The 23,760-nt window shown below is 34.3% G+C and overlaps 1 protein-coding gene across 4 annotated transcripts in view; it reads right to left on the reverse strand.

Moving 5' to 3' along the window:
• TMEM161B (transmembrane protein 161B) overlaps nt 1-23,760 on the reverse strand; it is a 132,793-nt gene that overhangs the window by 97,663 nt on the left and 11,370 nt on the right. For all 4 annotated transcript variants that reach the window (XM_061187985.1, XM_061187984.1, XM_061187983.1 and 1 more), the window contains exons 2-4: nt 14,225-14,328; nt 2,860-2,943; nt 645-742 (exon numbers count right to left, since the gene is read on the reverse strand). In XM_061187985.1, coding sequence (XP_061043968.1) covers nt 645-742; nt 2,860-2,943; nt 14,225-14,328 — 286 coding nt within the window. The remainder of the gene's footprint in view (nt 1-644; nt 743-2,859; nt 2,944-14,224; nt 14,329-23,760) is intronic.

Consider the following 23,760-nt stretch of genomic DNA (forward strand, 5'->3'; position numbering starts at 1 on the left):
ACCTTAGATGCCTTTCTCTTTTAGGATCTGGATAATTTCATATAAATTTCATTTTAAATTTAAAGTCATTATAGTTATTATACAATTATAAACACCGATATACAGGGAAAAAATTGAATGACTTATTCAGAGATATCCAATGGGTAAAAATAAATCTTGAATAAAGTTTTCTATTCCTAATCTAATTCATCATACTAAAACCACTTTCCTTTCCACTAAATGCAGCATAAAGTTGAACTGTTGTAAATACAGGTAGTTTAATACAAACATACAAATGCATTTCTGCAAGCAACACTATAAAACGAGTAAACTGGTATAGATGACAATTCAGAATAGAATTTGAGATAATGAAAACTGACTGTAATCCCAACATAAACAAAAACTGTGTAACAAACTTGTGTAAGACAGCCTCTTCTAAAAAATGGGGAAAATAAGGCTTACTACAAGTTAGGTGGATAGAAAGACAAATTCAATTCAGATGAAGTCATTTTGAGCTTCTAAGCTCTGAGAAAGATTTCAGTCTATATAATGGACTTAATGATTAGGAAAACAAACAAAAAAATCTAACAACAATAGATAAAGTACTTTCACTAGCATAATATAAAACTGAGATTTACAGAACACTTTACCCAGATTTCCCTTACCTAAAGTATCCACTTCTGTAACTGACTTTGTTTCTAGGTGGAGATCAATATCCTTTGGAATGGTTAGTGGCTTACTTTCAATGTGACCATTATATTTCCTATAAAAATCAGACAAGTGACACAGAAAACAAGTTACCCTCACTGTTATTCAAGTGTTTGTATCAAACTAACTACAAATGAGGTTATAAATTTCACAGTGAAAAAGAAGAACTTCTAATATTTCATCAAAAAGGACGTAAGGCACTCAAAAGTAGTTTTTAAAAGGGGAACTACAAAATATGGATGTAAATTATTATGAGAATATACAGATTACCAAGGAAAGAGTTACCTAAACTAGTGACAGAAACAAAACCTTGATTGCTAGCTTAGCACTGCACCCCATTTTTTCTGCTCTCTCCTGTAGATTTAAAGACAGCCCTAACATCTCTTTCCTTAGGCACAGGAGCAAAAGGAAATGAAGACAAAATGCATTTCACTTTGAAATTATACACGTACACACACACATACATATAAACAGACCTGTAGCTATAAGCAAGTCAGAGCTGAAAAAATATATTAAGATTTATGTGCATGAGAAATTCTGAAATGTGAAAGGCTAGCTCAGAGTTGCTTTTACTAAGAATCATGGATGGAGGAAAGCAACAGAATTCTTCAGGTGCATGTGTATTATTTCCAAATTTAATTTTTAAACACAAATATAAATCAAAAGGAATAAACTTTCAGTAACAATAATTATAATAACAAGAAACAATTTCGCATTTGTTCTTGAGTAAGTATAAACTGGGAAAACCTCAGTAAAAATTTTAATTCACGTCAATAAATCAAATAATAATTATTGCTACTAAAACAGAATAGTGTTGTTAGTGCATCTTTCTGTAAACGTAAAGCATTTTCAACATATAAAAATTATTGTAAAAATAAAATTATTGACAAGGCATATAATAAGAATTCAAATGTTTATAAAATAAATACTGTACTACATAACTAAGTTTTACAAATGTTGACTATGGTAGCTGTGAAAAGGCAAATGTGGAATAGTTAAAAAGAAACACAGAAACTAAAAACTGACCTGGATTAAAATCCTGACTCCTAATAGTTATGTGAACTTGAACAACTCATTTAACTTCTTTGACCAACAGCTTCCTCATTAGTAAAACATAAATTAAATTACAGTGACTATTTAGGGTTACTGTGTGGATTAAATAAGACTGTGTAAAAGTGTTTTGAAAATTATAATATTAGGCAGAAATATTTTATTAAAGAACATAACCACTGGAATACAGAGAAGGAGGATTTGCACTTAATATTCCAATGAGCTTCAAGGTATATTTGTAATGATAAGTGAAAAAGAAAATGGTAGCAAGATCAGAAAAGACAGTCTTTTCAAACTTCCAATTTCATGTCAAATAATCAATAATCATAATCTTCAAAGGATTTTTTTTTTAGCACCCATAAATCCATTAGCCCATGTTAATAGAATTTTTATGATATACATGAGGAATCTGGTGACAATATGTTGTCACTGACATTTTATAATACATTAGAATCACAGAATCAGAGCCTAAGAAGTCCTCCCCAGCTAAGGAAACTAAGGCCCATTTAGAGAGGCTAACTAACATGCACTTTCCTTGAAAATTCAATATAAATAGGGATACAAAATTTTAAAGCTGGAAGAATCTTTCACAATTACTATGTTTGGTCCTTCTACTTCACAGATGAGGCTGCTGTGGTCTATTCAGTGAGGTTTATTAGCAGGCAGTTTTCTTCAGAAACTTTCAGTATAATATTCAAGAGCCTGACGGGACCTAAGAAGTTAATACTGTCCACCCCTTTTATTTAAAAAATGAGAAGACAGAGGTAAAAAGCAAATGAATTTGCCCAGTATCTGAGTGGTAGCAAAATCTGGAAAAGAACCCAGACCAACTGGTATCTTTAAATGAGCTGTAAAGACATGGGTTACGGGTCTCCCCTATTCAATCCCCCACTAACAATTCTTAAGTAAAATAATCACTTTTGTGCTTATACATTAGATTACTACACATTGGGTGCTCTTAAAGGGTGATTCAATGTTATTTTAGATCATGGATTTTGATCTCAGATTTACCAACTGTTTATAGCATAATCGGTAAATGTTCCTTTAACCAAAGTACCATAATATATTTACATAAATTCTATTAAATATTTGACACCTTACAAGCTTGGCAATATAACTTACCTATCTTTTCTGCTTTTCCCTTTTTGCTGTTTTCCTGCAAGAATTCTTAATTCTTCTTCTGTAGGATGTTGATACCAACGCAAACTAAGAGAAAAGTAATTCTTTTAAATAAAGAATTAAGATCACCAGAATTATTCACTTATTCTACAAATATTTGAGTTTCCTAATTGTGAAGACACTGCAGGGAAATATCAGGTGAAAAACTCTAATATGAAACAGATACTACTGCTTAAGTCTTAAAAGGTTTAGATTCAAATCCAGCAACCACTTACCAGCACTTACTAAATGCCAGACCCTGCAATGTTGTTTGTAGGTATTTTTCTCACAACTGACAGTGTATTAATATATATATTAAGATCATATTGGCTTACTTTAACAAACTCTGCAGGCAAGCTGACAGAAGCACATTAGAATTCTCCACCCATTACACGGAAGGAATTGTTACTTGTCTTAAAAAGAGAGTCCTTTGAATGCCCTCAAAACTACAAGTAGTCTTTGCTTTCCTTTTCTTTCTTTCCTCCCTTTAATTTAGTTGGAGAATTCGCGAACTTTATGTGTATAAGGATTCAAGTGAATTGTTGTATTTACAAAACGCTTATAAGGATTCAAGTGAATTGCTGTATTTACAAAACCCTTATACTCTTGGCTATAGCTAACCCTCTTCAGTTAGGGCTCCAAAAACAACTGACTGTATTTATTACCCCCACCAGCCAGTCAAAACAGCCAAACAAGTCATTGTTATTCCTTCCCAAGCCCCCACCTGCTCATTCTCAATTTCCTGTCTCACCTGAACTTTCTATCTGCCGGCCACCTAAACTTGATATTTGGGTTTTACCTTCAACATGCCCTTTCCACATATTATCATTAATTTGGTTCTTTAACTCTTAAAATTCTAAACTTGCCTACTTCCCTGAAAGGACCTTAGTTCAGCGTATCTTCCTCTCTAGCTCTGACTATGGCAAACCTCCCCTTCCTTTCCCCTGGACTAAATGCATTCTGATCCCACCTTTATTTATTTTTCCGTAATGCAAATCGTATCAAGCTATATATGCCTGCGTAAATCCTTTCCAAGACTCCTCACAGAGCAAAGCAGTGAGTAAGGCAGTTAGGCAAGGACTCTGACCAAGGTCCTGCTGTTATAAAAAAGAAACAAGACACCTAGTATTGATAGATCTTTCAAGTTTTCAACCACAAAAATCTAGATTTTTAAAGTGAAATACCCCAATTTTTAAAAAATGCTACCGCTGATTTGCTGTTTTAAAAATACTGCTGTTTTAAAAATACTGGCAATTTGAGTAATAACTGGATATTTAATGATGTAAAGAAATTATTGTTAAAAATTTTTCACTGTAATAATGGGATTATAGTAATTTTTTAAAAGCTCATATATTTTAGAGATATACACTGAAATATCTACGAATGAAATAATAATAATATTTGCAACAAAATAATGTTGGGGGGAAGGAGAGATAAAGGGGAGCATAGATGAAACAAACTGGCCGCCAGCTATTGTGATGAATACACAGGAGCTATTATCTTTGTTATATATTCATGATATTATTCTGTCTATATTCGTTGTATACGTTTAAACGTTTGCATTAAAACTAAAACACACATTACAAGGCCAAATATAGAATTTGTGACCTCCTATTTTCACAGCCTTTCACAATCTGACTACTGTCTGCTTCACCAGACTCACTTTCAAGAATTCTCCTTTTGTACATGACATTCTACCTAGACTAAATGACCTTTATTCCACAAATTCTTTCATCCCTTGGCATTTCTGCATATATTCTTCTCTCTGCTTGTAAACACCTATGCTACTACTGGCAAACTCCTAATTTACCTTTGATGGTTTATAAGGCAGTCTCTCTGTGGTATAATAAAGACTATACCTGGTCATTGTCCCCATTTCTTGGCACAGAGTTTCAAAAGCCCTTGAAATTTTCTGAGTGATAAGGGAGTCTTTGTTATGCTAATGTGGGGACTCAGGGGGAACCTCTAGATAGCTTCGGGAAGGGAGGCAGGTCACCAGAAATACCAACCACATGATTAGAGTTGGAACTTTCAGCCAGGTGACCTCCAAGAAGAGGAAGGGGGTTGAAGATTAAGTTCAATCACGTGGCCGTTGATTAAAAATCATGCCTATGTAATGAAACTCCATAAAATCTCTGGACACCGAAGCTCAGAGGAGCTTCCTAGCTGTTAAACACACTAAAGTGCCTGAAGGGTGACATGCCCTGATTCCACAGGGACAGGACATGGAAACTGCTCCTTCCCAAACGTCATCCGATGTGTAATCTTTATAATAAAACTGTAATCACTGCACTTTCCTGAGTTCTAGTTGTTATACAGAATTATTGAACCTGAGGGGGTCATGGGAACGCCCTAATTGGTAGCCAGTAGCTGGTTGTCAGAAGTATGGCCCAGGGATCTGAAGAACTTGCAGCTGGCATCTGAAGCCTGGGCATTCTTATGGAGGACTTTGCCTTTAACCTGTGGGATCTGTGCTAACTCCAGGTAGTTAGTGTCAAAATTGATTTGCAGTTGGTATCAGACCGGTTAGGTTAAAATGGAATATTCCCCTAGCTGACAGATGTTTGGAGTGAAGGTTTTATGACTTACTTGTTTTTGTATACTTCAAAACTAGTACAGTGACTGGCATATAGTAAGTGCTCAAAAAGGATCAATGAATGAATTCAGTTCTCCTCTTAGTTTAAGGGTTTTACAATAAAATATATCTATCCCAACCCAAAATTCCCTAAACTATACTTAACACGGGTAAGGAGGCACTTCCTGAAATTTCGATTGAAGTCCAGAATTTTAACTTACAGTCGATTCTTGTTATTCGCGGTAGTTATGTTCTATAAAGTCGCCGCGAACACTGAACCATTGTTCCTAGGGGAAATACAGGGTTAGGTTCCCACGAGCCTCTGGTCACAACATCTTCATCAATCAATCAATACATACCCTTGTTTTATGTGTGTTTCTGTTTAAAGTACCTTATTTAATATATACTGTTGATTCACTAATATTAAATTCATGGCCAACAGTAATAAAACTCATGCGTGAGCAAAGCTTTTCTAATAACTGTAATCGTAAGTATAGTATATTCCTGATTTCTGTGAATATTTCTAGTGAATTTTCTCTATAAGGCATATCATAGCCTTCTTGCGCTTACGAACACTAGATATCAAGCACTTCAGCACTACATGTGGGGGCCATTTTAAATAGCGAAGTCACCAACAAAAAGCAAAAATATGAAAAACATGGCACTAAATAGACCACAAAAAGGATACCTGTTTACAGTATGAGAGGTACAGCAAGAAGGCCTCAGCTAGGAACCTGGGCCTCAGCTGGGAACAGGCCACTCAAATTTTTTACCATTCTGCGTATGTCTATAAATGACCTTGAAAGCACCACAAGTATGGGTTTTGGGGTTACAAATAAATTTTAGCAATTAGGCAAATCACAAGTAGAGAATCTACAAATAATGAGGATTGACTGTATAACATTTAGGAGAACACATAAGCAATAACTCATTTATAAAGACTAAAATTAGTTGTTTATTTCTTTGAGAAATAATTATCAGTGAAAGACTCTTAGTACTATAGGAAAACAAGTTACATTTAGAGTCCTGTAATAATAAAATATTATAAGATCCTTACATTTTCTAGGACCCACTTTCTTTTAAAATATTCTCAAACTTGTTTAATCTTATTTTGTGAATCCATTTTTCTAAAATGAATTGCATTTATTACGTTCAGGTCATCTTCATTAGTAACAATTACTGTTCAAAGCTAGAATCTAAAAGTACTGAGTGCTCTCAGGGACACTTCCAGTCTGTTACTCATCTATCTATCCATCTACCCATTCATCTGTCTACCCGTTGATTTATCAGACATTTATGGAGCCCACTACGGTCAAGTACTCTGCCAGGCAACGGAGATATAATCACCCACAACAAAGCCAAAGTCCCTGATTTCTTGATGTTTATATTTCAGTTGGGGCAGAATTTAACCAATTTTTGAAAAGATAAACATCATATATTGGATACTACACAAAAGAATCAAATATGTAGTGAGAATGAGAGACAAGCCTTAAGGTATTAGGTTACAAAACCTCTCTGAGATGACATTTGCCCAGCAAACTAAAGAATAAGAATGGAGTGCGAGAGCATTCCAGGCAGAGAAGAGTATGTCCAAAAGCACAAAAGCATGAAACAACTCAGAACAATGCAGTAACCAAAAGGGCAAGGAGGCAGTAGCACCATGTACAGGGAGAAACACATGAGGGAGGCTGAAGAGATAACAGGGAACAGGTCATGCAAAGCCTCTTGGGTCCATATGGAGTGTAGATTTTATGCTAAAATAATGGTTTCAAAGCAAGAGAAATAACTTGATTTACATTTTAAGATTTCTTTTACTGCTCTGTGAATTAGAACAAGGCAAGAATAGCATGGAAATATATTTCATTATCAACAGTTCTTGTAAGGTAAGGAATGGAAAGAAAGGATGGAATGAAGGATGATATTTACATTTCTGATTTGAGGAAGATGGTGGTACATTTTCTGACATAGAGTAGAGCAGGAAGAAATCAAGCATTTAAACATGCTGAGTTTTTAAGTACCTATGAGACATGAAGTGAAAATATCAAGAGGGCTACTGTATATTAGAATCTAGAGCTCACAGATAACCTGGGGCTATTACATAATTGTGGTATTTAAATCCATAGGCATGAATAAGATCACCTAAGGGGAAAATAAAACATGGTAGAAGGCTAAATAGCTAATAAGGAAGTGGGAAAATCGAGTTTATGAGGACAAGTATGTAACAAATTCAGCATTGATGGAAAACAGGGAAATAGGCCCACAACTAAGGAATAGATATGGGAGGGGCTTTGTTTTTTAAGAAGGAAGGGAGGCAGAGTTGTGACTCTTGTTTATTTTTTGTTGCTATTATTTTTAATGGGAGACCTTAAAAAAAAAAAGTGTGCTAACAGGAATAATCCAACAGAAAGGAAGCAATTAATGGCAAAGAAGAGAGGAAATGGCCAAAAAAAAAAAGTCAGGGTGAATTAGAGGGAATGGGATACAGATCACAAATGCTGGAGTTAGGTCTTGATAGCAGGATACCTCCTCCATAGGCCAAAATTAAAATATATAAACATTAAAAAAAAAAACAAACAGAGGCTGCACGTGTAACTAGGGTTGTGGGTTTGACGGCATGAAGATGAGAGTGACAGGCTCTGGTTTCAAGAGCTTAGAGTGAGGCTGAGGCAGGCATGTATAAATGAAGAGAGGATTTGGGTTGAAAAAGCTGTCTGAGAAGTGGAACACACAAAGACTGCCAGGTAGCATGGAGTAGCCATCTAAGGACATGAATTCAAAGTAAAATCTAAAGGTACAGTTGCACAATTTTCTTCAACAGTCAGTGCTTCATACACAGTTTGATTTCATATCATATGATTCCCATCTACTAAACTTTAAGTTCTGGTCTCAATTTTTGGTCTTTTCCTTTGCAAAATGACTTGCAATTTGCTTGCCTCTGATGCACTAGGCCTTTCAAATATGGGCCTAGAAGACAGATATAAAAGTTTATCAGTCTTAGATTCGATGTTAAATAATGGTTACAAAAACACAATTAGAGAAAAATGCTTTATGTTAAGCAAAAGAAGCATGATGTAAAAATTACAAATGAAATAATCACATCCATGAGGGGAAAATATGAATAGAAAAAATTAGAAGGAAATACAACAAAATTTACACAGAGATTGTCTTTAGCTGAGAGGAATATAGTTTGCTACCTCTTATTTTTCCTTTTTATCAATTTACCATCATTTTTCCAAATCATAGGCATGTATTGTGTTAGTAATAGAAAAAAATTAAAAAAGAGTAAGTATTAATAGAATCTCACTACAAAACTGAACCTCTTGCATTTAAGTTAAATTGTATTTTATGACATTTACTTTGGCTATTTTCACTTATATTCAGACTGTCAGCAGTGTCTCAGATAACAAAGCCAACTTGGTGTTATACTCCACTAAATCACTGAAATAATTTTTCAATAATTTTCTTGCATAAACCTCTTATATAAAGTAATATCAGGCTACAACCTTTCTTACTAAGGCAGTTCAAGAGCACTGAAAAAACATATACCAGAAAATACAGAATGTACTGATCCAGATTCTTCAAAAAAAATTTAAGCAGCAATGCCATTTAAAGCAAACTACTTAAAAATTTTTCTGAAGTAAAAATTTCAGAAATTTAAAATGAAAATCTGAACATGAACAAATATGGAAAAGCTTAGTATTGAGAGAAAGCTAAAAAAAAGCTTTAATACATAAATAATCATACAAAACTCTTTCACAACATAGGCCACAACATAGTTTTAGTCTCCATTCTAAATCTCTAAATAATAATTTAGAAGTGAAAAAAAAAAAAAACTTAAGGGAAAACAAACACCACCTAAAACCTAGAAAACCTTTCAGTACAAGTAACTAAAATATCATTTATTATACATATACATTCTCTTGTTATTTATTGGAAAATTTACTAGAATATCATGACATTCTGGAACTGGAAGTTAAGACAGCTAAGGCAGGAGAGCAAGGACTCAGGCATTCCATAAGGGTAGTAGCTTAAGGTTTAAACCTTTCCCTTAGGTCATAGGTCCCACCTACTGTGCATTTGAATAGTAGGTTTCTCTCACCAAAGGGAATTTGCAAATTCTTGGATCCGGCAACAGGCAAAAAGAGTTAAGAGCAATTGAATAGGGTGTTTTCACACCTTCTTTACCCAATATAGGATGAGACAAAATCAGAATAAATCCATCCGTAATATATTTTGAGTCAGGGACATATGAAGGGAAGTAGCTGACCAAAGTGAGAGCCTAGGGGAATAAAGGGGTAGAGAAAAATGCATAAGGTTTGAGCTGAACAATCAGGAAAATGGAAAGCAGGTTCAGCAAGGAAGCTATAAAGGAGAAAAAGCAAAATCCTACTCCTCATGCAAAATCCACTATTCAAATGTACAAAGAATGTAACCTATCACTTACCTCTCCATGAAAAGAGGGGCCAAGCAAACTTCAAAACAAAAAGGAACTTTAATTACATTAGAAAGTAGAGAATACTTTGGCTATAAATCAGTGGTATGCTGGACATGATAAAGAACTAATGTCTTTAGGCAACCTGAGCAATGGTTAGAACGAATGTTCCTTGTGTTAGGGAAAGCAATTCACAGTAAAGGTAAAGAGAAACCAACTTTCCACAATTTTTCTTTCCTTTGGGGAGGAAGGGAAGAGTAGAGCAACCTAAGAGCACTAGACTCTTCACACCTGAGTTTTTCAAGGTCAGTAATACTTGCTCACAGGTTATGGCAAGAAAAATTTTGCTGCTTAAATTCTTGTTAAAGCAGGAATGCCTCAACAGTCTGATAGTTATATAAAAAGGCATGTAAAAAAAGGAGAATAACATTTTCTAGAAGAAAAACATTTATCTATTAAAAAACTGGAAGAATGCAATACAAAATAATTATAATTTAGTAATGTGGAATAAATGTCATCTCATATGGTGAGGAGAGGTATAGTTTTAACAGATGATATTTCTTAAACTCTTCTTCACACTTAGCATGCTTTTGGTAATCAGAAAAATGCTGATGTGCCTTTTAACTTAGAATAAAGGGTGACTGTAATCCTAGAGAAGCCAGAAGAATAAGTAAAGAGTAAGTAAGTAAAGTGAAACCATATACTGCTTATAACCTGAGGATATCTTCTAGAAGGCTAAGCACAGCTAGGGAAAAAAGGTAGAAAAAAGAAAACCTTCAATAATTTACTCTATAAGCTGCCAGCAGAAGTCACAGTGGTTGTGGAAAAGATCACCTCCACCAAATTCAAACCTTGGTTCAAGTATGTCTGCTCCAGGACAAGGATCTGGAATTTGATGAGCAGTCATAAATCAAATAATTACTAGACTATGAATCAGACTTCCAGGGTAAAGGGCCTGGATCTGTTTCATTTTTCAGTATGTGAACAGGAGTAAAGATAAAATTTTCTCACCTGTAAAAATGGAGACAATATCACCTACAGCAAAGAAGGACTAGGCACTTACCAATCCTGCTTTTACTTCCTAGGTACAATGAAAAGTGTATTTCCCAGCCTGCTGTGCACTTTGGCCTGAACCAGTCATAGGGCTCCAGAATATGTAATGTGGGCAAAAATGATATATCTACTTCTAAGCTTGGCCCCTAGAATCTCCTGAAAAATCCACAGCCCACTCTCTCTCTACTTGCCAACCGGCATAGCATCTAATAGAAGGACTCCAAAGCAGCAGAAGGAACAGAGGAGCCACAAGACAGAAGAAGCCTAGAATCCCTAAGTAACCACCTGAAGGATAGCTGAATCCTTGAATCATCATTTTGTGAAGGATCTACACAAAGAGCTGCCTGACCCCTCTCAGGTACTCCCATTTGACCCTGATTCCTGTCTGAGGAACTGAGTGAGAAACTTTTATTAAGTTCAGACACCAAGATTTATGAGGTCATAACATATCCCAATACATCTCTTCTTCCAAGTTCAGAGTGTAGAGATCCAAATGAGATAACAGAAATAAAAATTTTATCAGTACGAAGTTCTATAACATTGTAAAGGTAATGTTAATGGAATTAAACCAGGCTAAAGACTGCATTATTTTTTTTGAAAACTAGATATCTACAATACTAATTACAATATATAAATGTTATTTAACAAGAGCTAGAAAACTAGTCAATTTTCAATATAAAAAATCAGCAGGTTAATTTATAAGCAAAAACTGCTAATTCCTTCAAGGTACTGACTTCTTCAGGAAGTTGGCAGGCTTACTCATTAAGTCAACATAATACAAACAGGTGCCACTTCACACCTTCCATTCTAAAAGAGACAGAGGTTGATAAGAGATATGGACAGAAACTAATTTACATGATAAAAAGAGAAGCCATAACTTTTAAGAAAAATATGAATACTTACAATTTGAAGATATGATACTAGTGGAATAAATATTAAGTCAACAGATACCGAAACTAAAAAGAAGTTTCTTCTGTCATACCCATGATTAACCTATCGTGGTATCTACACATCTATTCACTTGAATAGTTCTATTAAATAGCTATTCAGTATAGTCACTCCCAAACCATCCTACACTATTCATAATTTTAAAAGTCCTCATAAGCCTCTCCCTTTAAATTTCTTCAAGTATTTTAGAGCCGATAATCTAAGAAGGCCCGCAGATCTTTCTCCTTCAACTCAGCAACATCATATGGTTTAAAATGCAAACTGTCATTTCTGATCAATAATATTTTTACATGAGCAATTTAGAAGAGATTTTAGATTTTCTTAATATTAAAACAGTATCATTTCATATCACAAAAGGTTGGCAAAACAATAATTATTCCAAAATGATTAAATCAATATTCTTATTCAACAGTTAGGCAACATTGAGCAATATAGCTTCATGACCTAAAAATTTCAGAATTAATATTAAAGAAAAATAGATGATCTTAAGAACACAGAGCAAAACAAACAAAAACAGAAAGGAAATGAAACTAACTATAGCAGAAGAGTAACTATTACTAGAAAATCCTGATTGGTATCCTTGGAACCTGATTTGGAATTAGAGACAGCATTAATTACCACTAAAATTAATCTATTTATAAAAGCAAATCAAGATCACAAAAAACATCAACTTCACGTTTATTTTTGAAGGTTGAGCTCCTCTTCAAATTAGCAATATATATACTTATGACACATACTTATCAAATGTGTAAAGATTTTAAATATATTGTTCCAATATTAACAAAAAGAATCAGTTTTCAAGCTCTGAAGTTTTAGTTTTATAGAAACAAATGCATTGCAGATTATGTAAGAAAGTAGAAGTTGCCTATAGACTAAACAGGGACATGACTGCAAAGATCTTTAAAGCCAAAAGAGACCTGGAAGTCTCCCTGGAGACTCATCATAAACAAAAATCTAGAAATGTGCAATTCTTAGTAGAAAACAAGCTACCTTAATATGTATTTTACCTAGTTTATTAATTCAGATTCCTTTTATTTAGAATTAATGGTATTTGCCCAGCAGATGTTCACCCTTTCATGATCTACAAAAAAGGGTTTTTGCTAAGCAAAAAAAGGAAGATTGCACAGGGCATAAACGTACATAGTTAAAAACTAGTCACAGATGATTTACTTTTTTCACTTATAAATAGCTTTGATGAAGCTTTTATTTAACTTTACTAAAACTTTAGTCATTATTTACTTTGCTAATAAAATATACATTTTTAAACTGCTGTTCTCTCACACATTCCACACACATGTGTGTGCCTATCAGTGTTCAAAAAAACTTTTTAAGCAGTCTAAATAATATTTTCCTATATTTAAACACTGATAAGGAAAAAGTATAAAGCATTAGAGAAGAAGAATATACTTAAAACTAGAAAATAAATTTAAGCTTTATGGATAGAATTGCTTATTATTGGTTTTGCAGTATATGAAATCATTACGAGGATAATAGCTATCCATTGTTTTCTAACTTCAAACGGTCTAAACAAAAGAAAATTGATATACAAATCAATAATAGAATTTGGTTATTTATTAGAGACAAACAATTGGAGTAAAACTATAGTCATGGTACCAAATCTATAATTTACCTTTCATAATTACACAAGATTGTGGCATGTATTTCTGTATGCAGAGTCTTACTGCTTTTGCCTCACTACACCTCCTATATTTAACTTCTTTACTTTTGATTTTATACTTTTATTGTACAAATTTCAGCAAGGTAACTTACCTCCTCTGCAGAAGGAGGCGACAGTAGTAAGCTTAAACTGCAGTAAACAAAATTAAAATCCTACAAAACAACTTCATCTCCTCCTCACTAAATTAAAGTTTAAAATTATTTGCAGTAAAAAAAGAGCCCCTAATTCTCATAATAAACTCTCAAGTAAGTCACCAATAATAGGATATGTGCTTTGAGTCACTTTTTCCAACAATGGTAAAAATATTTAAGCACTTCCATTTACAGTCTCTTCCTCTTGTTGACCAACTTTTATTAAAGGTAACTAGAAAAGTCATGTGATAGTTCCAGTGGCCATGGACAGAAAGGGATAGAGAAGGAAGGGACTAAATTCTTGACCATGACCCTATTACCTTTGTACTAAACAGATAAACTACTAATACCTCAAGTAAGAGAAATAAGGAAGCTAGATTTTCCTCATTATTTTCCTTTTTCATGTTTTTAGAAAATTGGAATTAGCACTTAACTTCTAGGAAGTTAATCAGCCTGGTAAACTAAACAAAGATTTGAAAGTGCCAGTCAGAATCAGCCTATCCTTGCCTTACCTGCCATTACAGAGTAGCCATCGAGCAAGAGAATAGTGAGGTATAATCTTCTGCATGACACTGGCCATCACCATGGTAACAACCAGCTGTATACCTATCACACCCTGTGTAAAGAAACAAACAAACAAGTTTAACAATGAACGAATTTAGATTTGAGGACATTGCTGAAAAGCTTTCTATACATTTTGAAAATTATACTTTAAGAAAGATGGATTTACTACCAAAATACATATTATTCTGCCATTTAGGTATTCAAGACCACATATGTTTAAACTTAAAATACGTGATCTCCTCTCATAATCCTCTACAAGTTAAAGTAGCATACACATTCAAAATCTATTCCCAAGAAATGTTCTCCATTACTTAAGTGTACCAAAATGAAGTGAAAAATGGTGATTTTGTTTTTTTCATCCTTCTCCAAAGTTACTCTATTCAACACACTTAAAACACTACCATGGCTAGGTCTAAAAGCAGTATGCGTTTTTTTAAATCCTAGGGTGGTAGTGAATGACTAAAGAGCATTAACTATAGTAAGTGTGATAACAGAACTGGCCTGAAAGTCACTAGAAAAAAAATTTTAATTCATGCTGTCATCACCAACTTCCAGTGGGTGGGCCTTCAACAAGGTCCAAAAATGCCCGTAGTTTGCTCTCATCAATCCCTCTCTTGTTCTCTGTAATACCTAATTCAAACCTTCTCCCATCTCCTCACACCTCCAACCTCCCTCAAACTTTTTTTAACAATTCTTTTTATTGAAGTATAGTTGATTTACAATCACAGCAAAGTGATTCAGTTATACATAAATACATATATACACACATATATATTCTTTTTCATATTCTTTTCCATTATAGGTTATTTCAAGATATTGAATATAGTTCCCTGTGCTATACAACAGGACCTTGTTATTTACCTATTTTATATATAGTAATTTGTATCTGCTAATCCCTAACTCCTAATTTATCCGCCCCCCCCAAACTTCTAACTCTCTACTCAGTAAAGAACATCTTCCAGTTCACAGAGAGAAAAACAACAGCATCAAATGAGAACTCTCACTTGCCACCGACAAGCTCACAATCACTTGTATCTGCACCCTTCTTCTCCCACACCCTCTAGAAATAACAGAGCATCTTCAGTATAAAGCAAATCCCTCTATCTATGCTTCAGAGCAAATCCTTTCATTGATTTTCAGGAACCTTAACCAAAGAATAGCTTCCCTCCTGTATCTTCCTTAATCTCTTCTCTATTTAAATCCTTCCTATCAGCATTTTAACACCTTTCACCTTTCTAAAAAATACCAATAATTTTCCCTTATTCTACAGCCCTCCCCTTCTTCAAATACGTAGCCACTTTGCAAAAGACTTGTTTTCACTGTTTCTATGTTCTCATATGCCCACACAGTTCCCATCTGACTTCTGCTTCTGCCCATTCCATTATAAAACACCTACAATCACAATCACTTCATCTTGCCAAATTACCCTTCCTTATCTTAAATCTCAGCAGAATCCCAACAAGGTCTACCAAATCCCTTGCTTTACTCCCACCTAGATGACCATTTCTTTATACTCCTCTTTGTTGGCTCTTCCTCTATCTAAGCAGTCCAAAAATAAAGTTGAATTCCTACCTCAAACCTAATATGCCAAAGAAGTGCATTTAAAAAATGTTAAAATGTTTTTTAAAAAGTAGTATAGTTTATCTGGTTTAAGAGCATGGACTCTGGACCCAAACTGCCTGGGATAGAATCTGCCATCTACTAGCTGCATGCCTTCTGGACAGGTTATTCAAACATTCTGTACCTCTATTTCCTCTTCTATAAAATGAAGCTAATAATTCAACCTACCTACTAATCAAGCTGTGGTTAGTAATTGTGCCTGTTACAGAGTAAGCAGTCAATATGAATTAGTACTATTTGTTGTTATTGTCATTATTATCACTATTATGGGATAACTTTGTTTTTAATTTCAAGAATAGAGGAGACTTTGCAAAAAAATAACCAATGTTACTTCTATAAAAGATAAGTTTAAAAAACAAAATAAATGGAATCATACCATAAAAAATGACATGTCTCCTAAGTGATAAAAGAACACAAAAAAATTTTGAAAAAATCAGGTTTCATCGACTGTAACAAACTGTTCAATCGATTGTACACCACTGTAACAAATGCACTATCATGATGTGGGATGTCGATAGTGGAGGAGGTTGCACACATGCCAGGACAGGGGATATGGAACCCTCTATACCTTCTGATCAGTTCTGCTACGAGCCTAAAACTGCTCCAACAATATGAGATTTTAAGAAAAATCAAATCCAATTTATTCACAGAGAAACAATATAAACAATGTCAAAAGACTAACTGGGAAAAAGTATATGTAACTCATATCACAAAGGGATAATTCGCTTGTTAGATATTATACAGAGTTCTTATAAATCAATTAGTAAAAGAACAAATGCCTAATTTAAAAAGAGGAACCAAAATGTACTTACTGTTCTCTAAAAAAAGTAAAATGGCTCTTAAACAGGACTGTTTTTAAAATGCCTTTGAAACCTGCCTCAACTCTGGTTTCACTGTGGATATTTTAATGCCTTAAATTCTACCAATTGGGTTAAGATTCAGACCACTTTTATATTCACCTAACATCAAAGGTTACATTTTTACCTTTTTTCTTTCACATTTCCTATCACTTGAATTTACTATCCTATTTTCTATGTAGATTGTGATAGAAGTTCTGCAATCTCCATACAATGAATGCCGCTACAAAGAACTCTTTCAGGCAGAACAAGGCCAAGAAATATATTAGCAAGTAGGTCAGAAGGTTAGTCTATTTGAGATTATAGACTTAAAAGCAAAAGATAATTTTTTTAGTCAGGGAAAGTTTTGTGGACAAAGTGAACCTCAATCTAGCCTTGAAAGAAATGTGATAGTATCACAGTATCTTCAAGGTCACCTAGTACAATCTTTCATAAACATATACAACAATTTATTAAAGTGTAAGCTCCTTAATAGCAGAAATCATATCTTAGTCACACCTAATAAATGTTACAGGTATTAAATGGCATTTCAGAAAGACTGATCTGGAAGATATATATATGATGGACTGCGATGAACTGGGGAAAAGAGGCATCTTGCCAAACTCTCTCCTCTTACTCCAAATCACTAAGCATAAACTGCTGATAAACCCACTACTGAAGAATGTGAAGTCAAAAATCAGCAAATTGGACTGACTAGAATTAAGAATAGCAACTAGGCTTCTGCAATGATCCAGACCAGAAATGATGACGCTTTAAATTACTGTGGTTATCTCTGGTACTCAGAAGAAAAATGCATTCTAAGGATATTGTTGAAGAATTCAGAGACTGATGGTATATTGAGGCAAAGGAGGAACTAAAGAGATCAACCCCAAGAAAGGCAAACATCATTCTCAATGTTGTAGTTAATGTTTGACTAAAAAACATTCAATGGAAAAGTGTAACTTCACTCCATTCATTTACCTTACTATGCCACTTCCATCTTTTTAAATGCAGTTGAAAATACTTTCTCAAAACCTCATCTATATACTGGGTTAAATATATTAGATAATAGAAGTTTTCTTCCAACTTTCTAATAGAAGTCAATAAATCTTTCTGAGAATGAATCAGCTGTTAGGTGACTATATATGTGGTACTGAAAGAAAATATGTTGCTTTTTTCCCAGTACAAGAATCTACCTAATTTTTTGGAGAAGTAATTTTTAAATTATATGGAATATATGTCCCCAAAGTTATTCCTTTTCATACATATTTAGAAAAGAGTCCTTGGAATATATTTTCAAAATGGCAACTATTTTATAGAATTATATGTTATCAATTTAATATATTATTAATACTAAACTTAGATCAACTTTTGAGACATTACTATACAATTGACAATTACAGTGTTTATGCCAGGGATTAACATATTGAAATATAAAGTATTCAATTCATTAACTAAGAGACACAATCATTTGAAATTTAAAAACAAGCCATTTAAATAACCTGCCTTCCCCGACCAACTTAAATGTCTATGTATGTCTAAGTTTATACAAAACAGAATTTTTGAAACGTTTAAAAACCAAATTTCCTGAATATTTTTCATTTTTAATTAAAAGATAATGCTTAAGTAAATTTAAGCATAAACAAACATAAATTTCACAAGAAAAAACTATTAAACTGGGTAGATATGCGCTGAAACGATAAAGTCCATCATGGCTGAACTCTCAAACACACAACCATATGGGTCATTGACCCAAGTGGCCTTAATGGTTTTATTAGGGCCTCAAAACAATAACTTGACCAAAGAGATGGTTTCTGTCTGGATTCATTGCCCCTAGGCCCCAATTCTCTTGATAACTGGACCTGGGGAAAGTCAATTATGAAATAGCTCATAAGCACCCAAGAAGGGTGAAACACTGGGGCAACTTAGGTTTCAACCTTTCCAAATCTATTAACCTGAGGCCATGAAGAGCAAGAAAAAGTTATTTGCCTTTAGTCTACAGAAGAATGATCATTTCAATTTTTGTTAGTAATCGTTTCTGGGTAGGTTAAAAAAATTCTTACCAAGGAAAATTAAACAATTCTCCAAGAAATAAAATATATCAAACAGCAGTATTTTACCTTGCTTGACAATACTGTCAATAAAAACTCCCCAAACTTAAAAACAAACATGTTGCAATTTTTTTTTTTAAGATTTTTTTTCATGTGGACCATTTTTAAAGTCTTTATTGAATTTGTTACAATATTGCTTCTGTTTTATGTTTTGGTTTTTTGGCCTTGAGGCATGTGGGATCTTAGCTCCCTGACCAGGGATCAAACACAGAAGTCCCAGCAATTTTAAAATTCAAACTTGGAACAATATTATGTCAACCTCAGCGGAGTTGACATTTTGTTTTGTTTCATTAAACTAGCTCTGCTGCTGACAACAGACTGAAACAAAGTATACATTGTTTAGCATCAGAAGGCAAATCAGCATACATACTTGGGACTCACACCACCCAAAGGTTTTAATTATCACCCGCCTTGAATAAGTAAGAAGGGAAAAAAAAGAAAGAGGCTGTTACCCAATGACGTTGCTATTTTCGGTTTCTTAACTTACATATTTTAGTGATAGCTAGACATGTTGAAACAGACTTTTTAGAGATGCTCAAATGATTTATACTACAAAAGGGGTGAACTTTGTTATTTCAATCTAGATTCACATAAAACTTAGAATTCACACACTGAGCATTTAAGCAAACCACCTCTTAACAATTTACAAATGAAGAAATCAGGGTCCAAACAGCAAAGACCACAGAACTACTCAGTCACAGACTTATCCAGAACCCAGACCCCTGATTTCCAACCGAATGCACTAAGTCGTTTCAGTGCATTCAATGAACATTTATCAAGTAACAAACTACAGGCACTGAACCACCTGCACACAATAGGGAGAAACAGCACAGTCCCTGCCATCAATGAGCAACCAGTCCACTAACAGAGTAAATGGACCCTCACAATACAAAGTTATGAGAGGATAGGCAGAGGATTCTATGAGAACACAGCAAGAGAGAAGAGAGAGAGAGAATACTAAGGGCAAAAAGCTGTGAAAGGGGATTATGGAAAGTAAAGCATGAGTCAAGACTCGGTGGAATCAGCTTGATAAACCATCAGTGATATCTGCTTCACATAGGATGACAGGAGTCCAAAACCAGATACTAAAGAGCAAAACTTACAGGTTTAGAATTTAGCCTGAAAACAATAAGGAAACCCATGAAAAGTAGTATGACCAGATCAGTATTTAAGAAAAGTTGCTCTGGATACCATGTAAAGACTGGATGAGGGATAACCCAGCAGCACTAAGACAACTGCCCAGGTATGAAAGGAGGAACTGCACTAAAGGTAGTAACAGTACTGCAGGAAGGAGAGGTGCAGCCTCTCTTACGTTGGTGATAAAAACTATATAGAATCACTATATATTATAGTGACAAATGAGTTAGGGTCTTGGCCAAACAATGTTAAAAATCTATAAATTCAAATTATGTCACTACAGAAATTATTTATTTATATCCATAAATGAGAAAAGCAAACAAAAATTTAATTAAAAAATATAGGCTGTCTGCCTAACATACATCCAATATCCTACTGGCTATTACTAGAAACTTGGCAAAGGACTTCTGTGTTTCACTGACTATTATAACCCAAATACTCAGAGCAATGACATTTAGAATAATTCAAGGCACATAGTAGGGTTGAAAGAATGAATGACACTACTACAAAACAATGTGTCTTAATAGAACTTAAAATCCAAGATTATCATATTAGGTAACAACAAATATATTAAGACAATGTTGGAGCACAAAACTGCATAGTACTATGAACAACAGTTACAGAAATTCAAAAAATTGAATACAGAAGTTTCATAGAGTGGATGAGTAAACTGAAATCAAGGAAGGGACTTCCAGGCTAAATGACAAATGTGAACAGAGTAACCATGGGACAGCAAAAAGCTTAACTCAACCAAAGCAGACTTTAATATATGACAAAGAATTGTTAGAAATCAGATGAAGACAGAATTTCAGATTATTAAAGAGTCTTTAAAACCAAGAGAAGGCATCGAGCTGAGGGGTCTATAAAGATCACCTTGGAAGACTTTTTAAACAGTCAGGGGTAGGAGAATAAAATAATGCAAGTAACATATAAGGAAAATTAGACATAGCAATATATTGAGCAATTAAAGAGAAAACCTAAGACTAAGGTAGAAACAGTTGAAACTAGGAAGGAAAGAACAAAACTAAAACTTGGTCAGTAGAAAACCAATCAGACTTTGAGTGTGACTGACCATGAAGGAAAACAACTATAGAATAAAACAGGAATGTCTCAAGGGTTATTTCAGGATGCTTTAGTTTCAGTGACTGGCAGAATCCTAGAGCCACTGACAGAAAAGGTGTAGGCTGAAGGAAACTCAAGAAAGTGGACTAACAACCCTACCACAGGCCTCCCACCTTGGCTGTATCCTCAGCCATTCAGAACACACACAGAACATGTTTCTCTGGTACAACCAATTCTACATCAGACAGACTGGCAATAATCAGATTTGTAAGAGTTCTATCAATTAATATACAGTGAAACATAAGCTATCAAGTGAATCAGATGCTTGAGTTCACTAAGTGCTCCACTCCATTACTGTCTTAATGATACACTGGAAGTCAAATTATAAACAGGCTGCTTGGTATGCAGTGATTCAGAGCAAAAGGCATCATTGAGGGATATTTCATTCACGTAGAGATGAAGTCTGAAGAAATACACAAAACAGCCCTCTAGAGTATAAAATACTCCAACACTAAATAGTTCTGGATAAGTATGTCCAATTCTGGCTATTTAAACTGTTTTTCTAGACTTTCAAATGACAGAACTACTTTCCAATCCTATTTCTTTACACGAAAACCTATCTAAAATTTTCTCTATCTTTTGACACGTAAATACCATTTGATTTGGCTACAATCTAGTCAACCTTAGGTCTTGCAAACAATCCACATCTAAGTTCAAGGTAAGAGGACAACTTATTTCTTCCATCACGTGTTGATTTTATCAAACTCTTAAAATGTTAACCACCCCTCATGCCACCTACAAATAATATGTGATAAGTGGTACGGTAGAGGTCAGTGCCCAGTGTTATGGGAGCATTCCAGGAAAGGGAGTGATTAAATCTACATTAGAGAACTGAGAAACACTTGTTCACAGAGGTGACATCTAAACCAATGTCACAAGGTTAAAGTAGTATCCCATTGTCAGACAGGAAAGGAATACAAGTTTAGACAGATACACCTATTTGTACCAAGAATGTAAATGGCATGAGCTGAAATAATGAGCAGTTCCACACAGCTAGATTTTGGTATGGGCTGCCCAAAATGGACTCTTCTGCAGGTACTTAGAAATAAGTCCAGGATCCTAAGCCTGGAAGTAACTAAACCAAATATATTTTGGAAGGATAACTCTGCCACTACAGTGGAAAAATAAAGTGGAGGGGGGTAAAAGTAATTGGAAGCAAAGAGCTAGATTAGATATCTGCTGAAATAGTCCAACCAACACCATAAAAGCCTAAACTAAAACAGCTTCAAAAACAGGAGCAAAATTAAGAACATTTTTTTAGAGGAAAAAAAAGGAATTAGGCATGAGGTTAATAATTATCTCTGCAAGAAAAGTATCAGTAGATAAAGATTAAACTTAAGTGATTATGTAAAGATAAAATGAGAATAATGGCCATAATTATTCCTTGGAAAAATTAAGCAGTAAGAGGAAAATCTGACAGTTACTAGAAAGGTTCACATATAAAAATATACATTTGTAAGGGGGAAAATATACATACTTAAGGCAAAAGGGAAGGAACCAATATAAGGGGGCTACTAAATATTCTAAAAAGGAGTTAACTGTGGGTATTGCTTATGAATCAGAAATAGATGAGACCAAAGGCCTAAGATGAAAGTGAAACTTTATGAGACCTTGTTCTACTGAACAGAAGCACAAAAGGTATAGAGACGTATTAAATTGAAAAACTGAGGTCTTCAAAGGTTACATAACTTGGCTGGGGTGGGATAAGGAAAAACTAGGTCAAGATTTTTGATGTCCTGCTTTCCACTGGGTATAGTCATTTTGGAAAACTCATTACATATCATTTCAAAGTCCTCAGATCATTCCCTAAAAACCATGATGGGGCAGGGAGTTGATCTGTAAAACAAAAGAGGGGAGGGGCAGCAAGTCGTGAGAATTTTGACATAAAAGTTAACGGAAGAACTGAATGAATAATTGCCAAGCAACTACAAGTCTGCATGACTCAGTAGCTCAGGTACAACATCAGAGAAATGAAAGACGTGGAGTTAAAGGTTAAATCTGCAGGATAATTAAGTAGCTGGTCAAAAGAGCCAAAGAAATGACCGAAGTGGACAAAGTTTGCAAGATCTTGAAAAATAACTGCATCAAGGTCAAGATCTTGGCAATGTGACTGAGAGGATGTCCAGAAACTTAAGAAAGGTCTGATGAACTTATACATGTAGATGACTGACAAACCCAAGCTGCATTTTTAAAAACAGTTACTTCCAATAAGCTCTTTAATAAAATTGAAGGCTATCTAAATTTCACCCAGAAAAGAAATTCTTCCATATAATGCCAAAGCGGATAAAAGCATAAAACAATCATGAATAGGCAGGGAGAATTCCTCCCCACAGACCATCCCTAGAATCCCAGGGTTGACTATACAGGCTATCATGGCCTTTATCTGGTTTTATATCATAGCTCCAGCCCTTACAGACACAGTAAACAGACCTGAAAATAAGGAGGCCTTTGCTAAACAAATGAAATGAAAATAAAAGGTTTTGGTAGGAAAGCTGTTAAAGAATATGAATAAAGTCACCTATTGATATTTAACAGACTTATTGATTGAATCATATGAAATCAGATATTTGTTTTGACCTACAAAACAGCAATTGCATATAGTTAAATTGTTTCTACAAATAGAATTATATACACATAATATATAGAAGGTAAAATGAC

Source organism: Eubalaena glacialis, chromosome 4, assembly GCF_028564815.1.
Source record: "Eubalaena glacialis isolate mEubGla1 chromosome 4, mEubGla1.1.hap2.+ XY, whole genome shotgun sequence".
NCBI lineage: Eukaryota > Metazoa > Chordata > Mammalia > Artiodactyla > Balaenidae > Eubalaena > Eubalaena glacialis.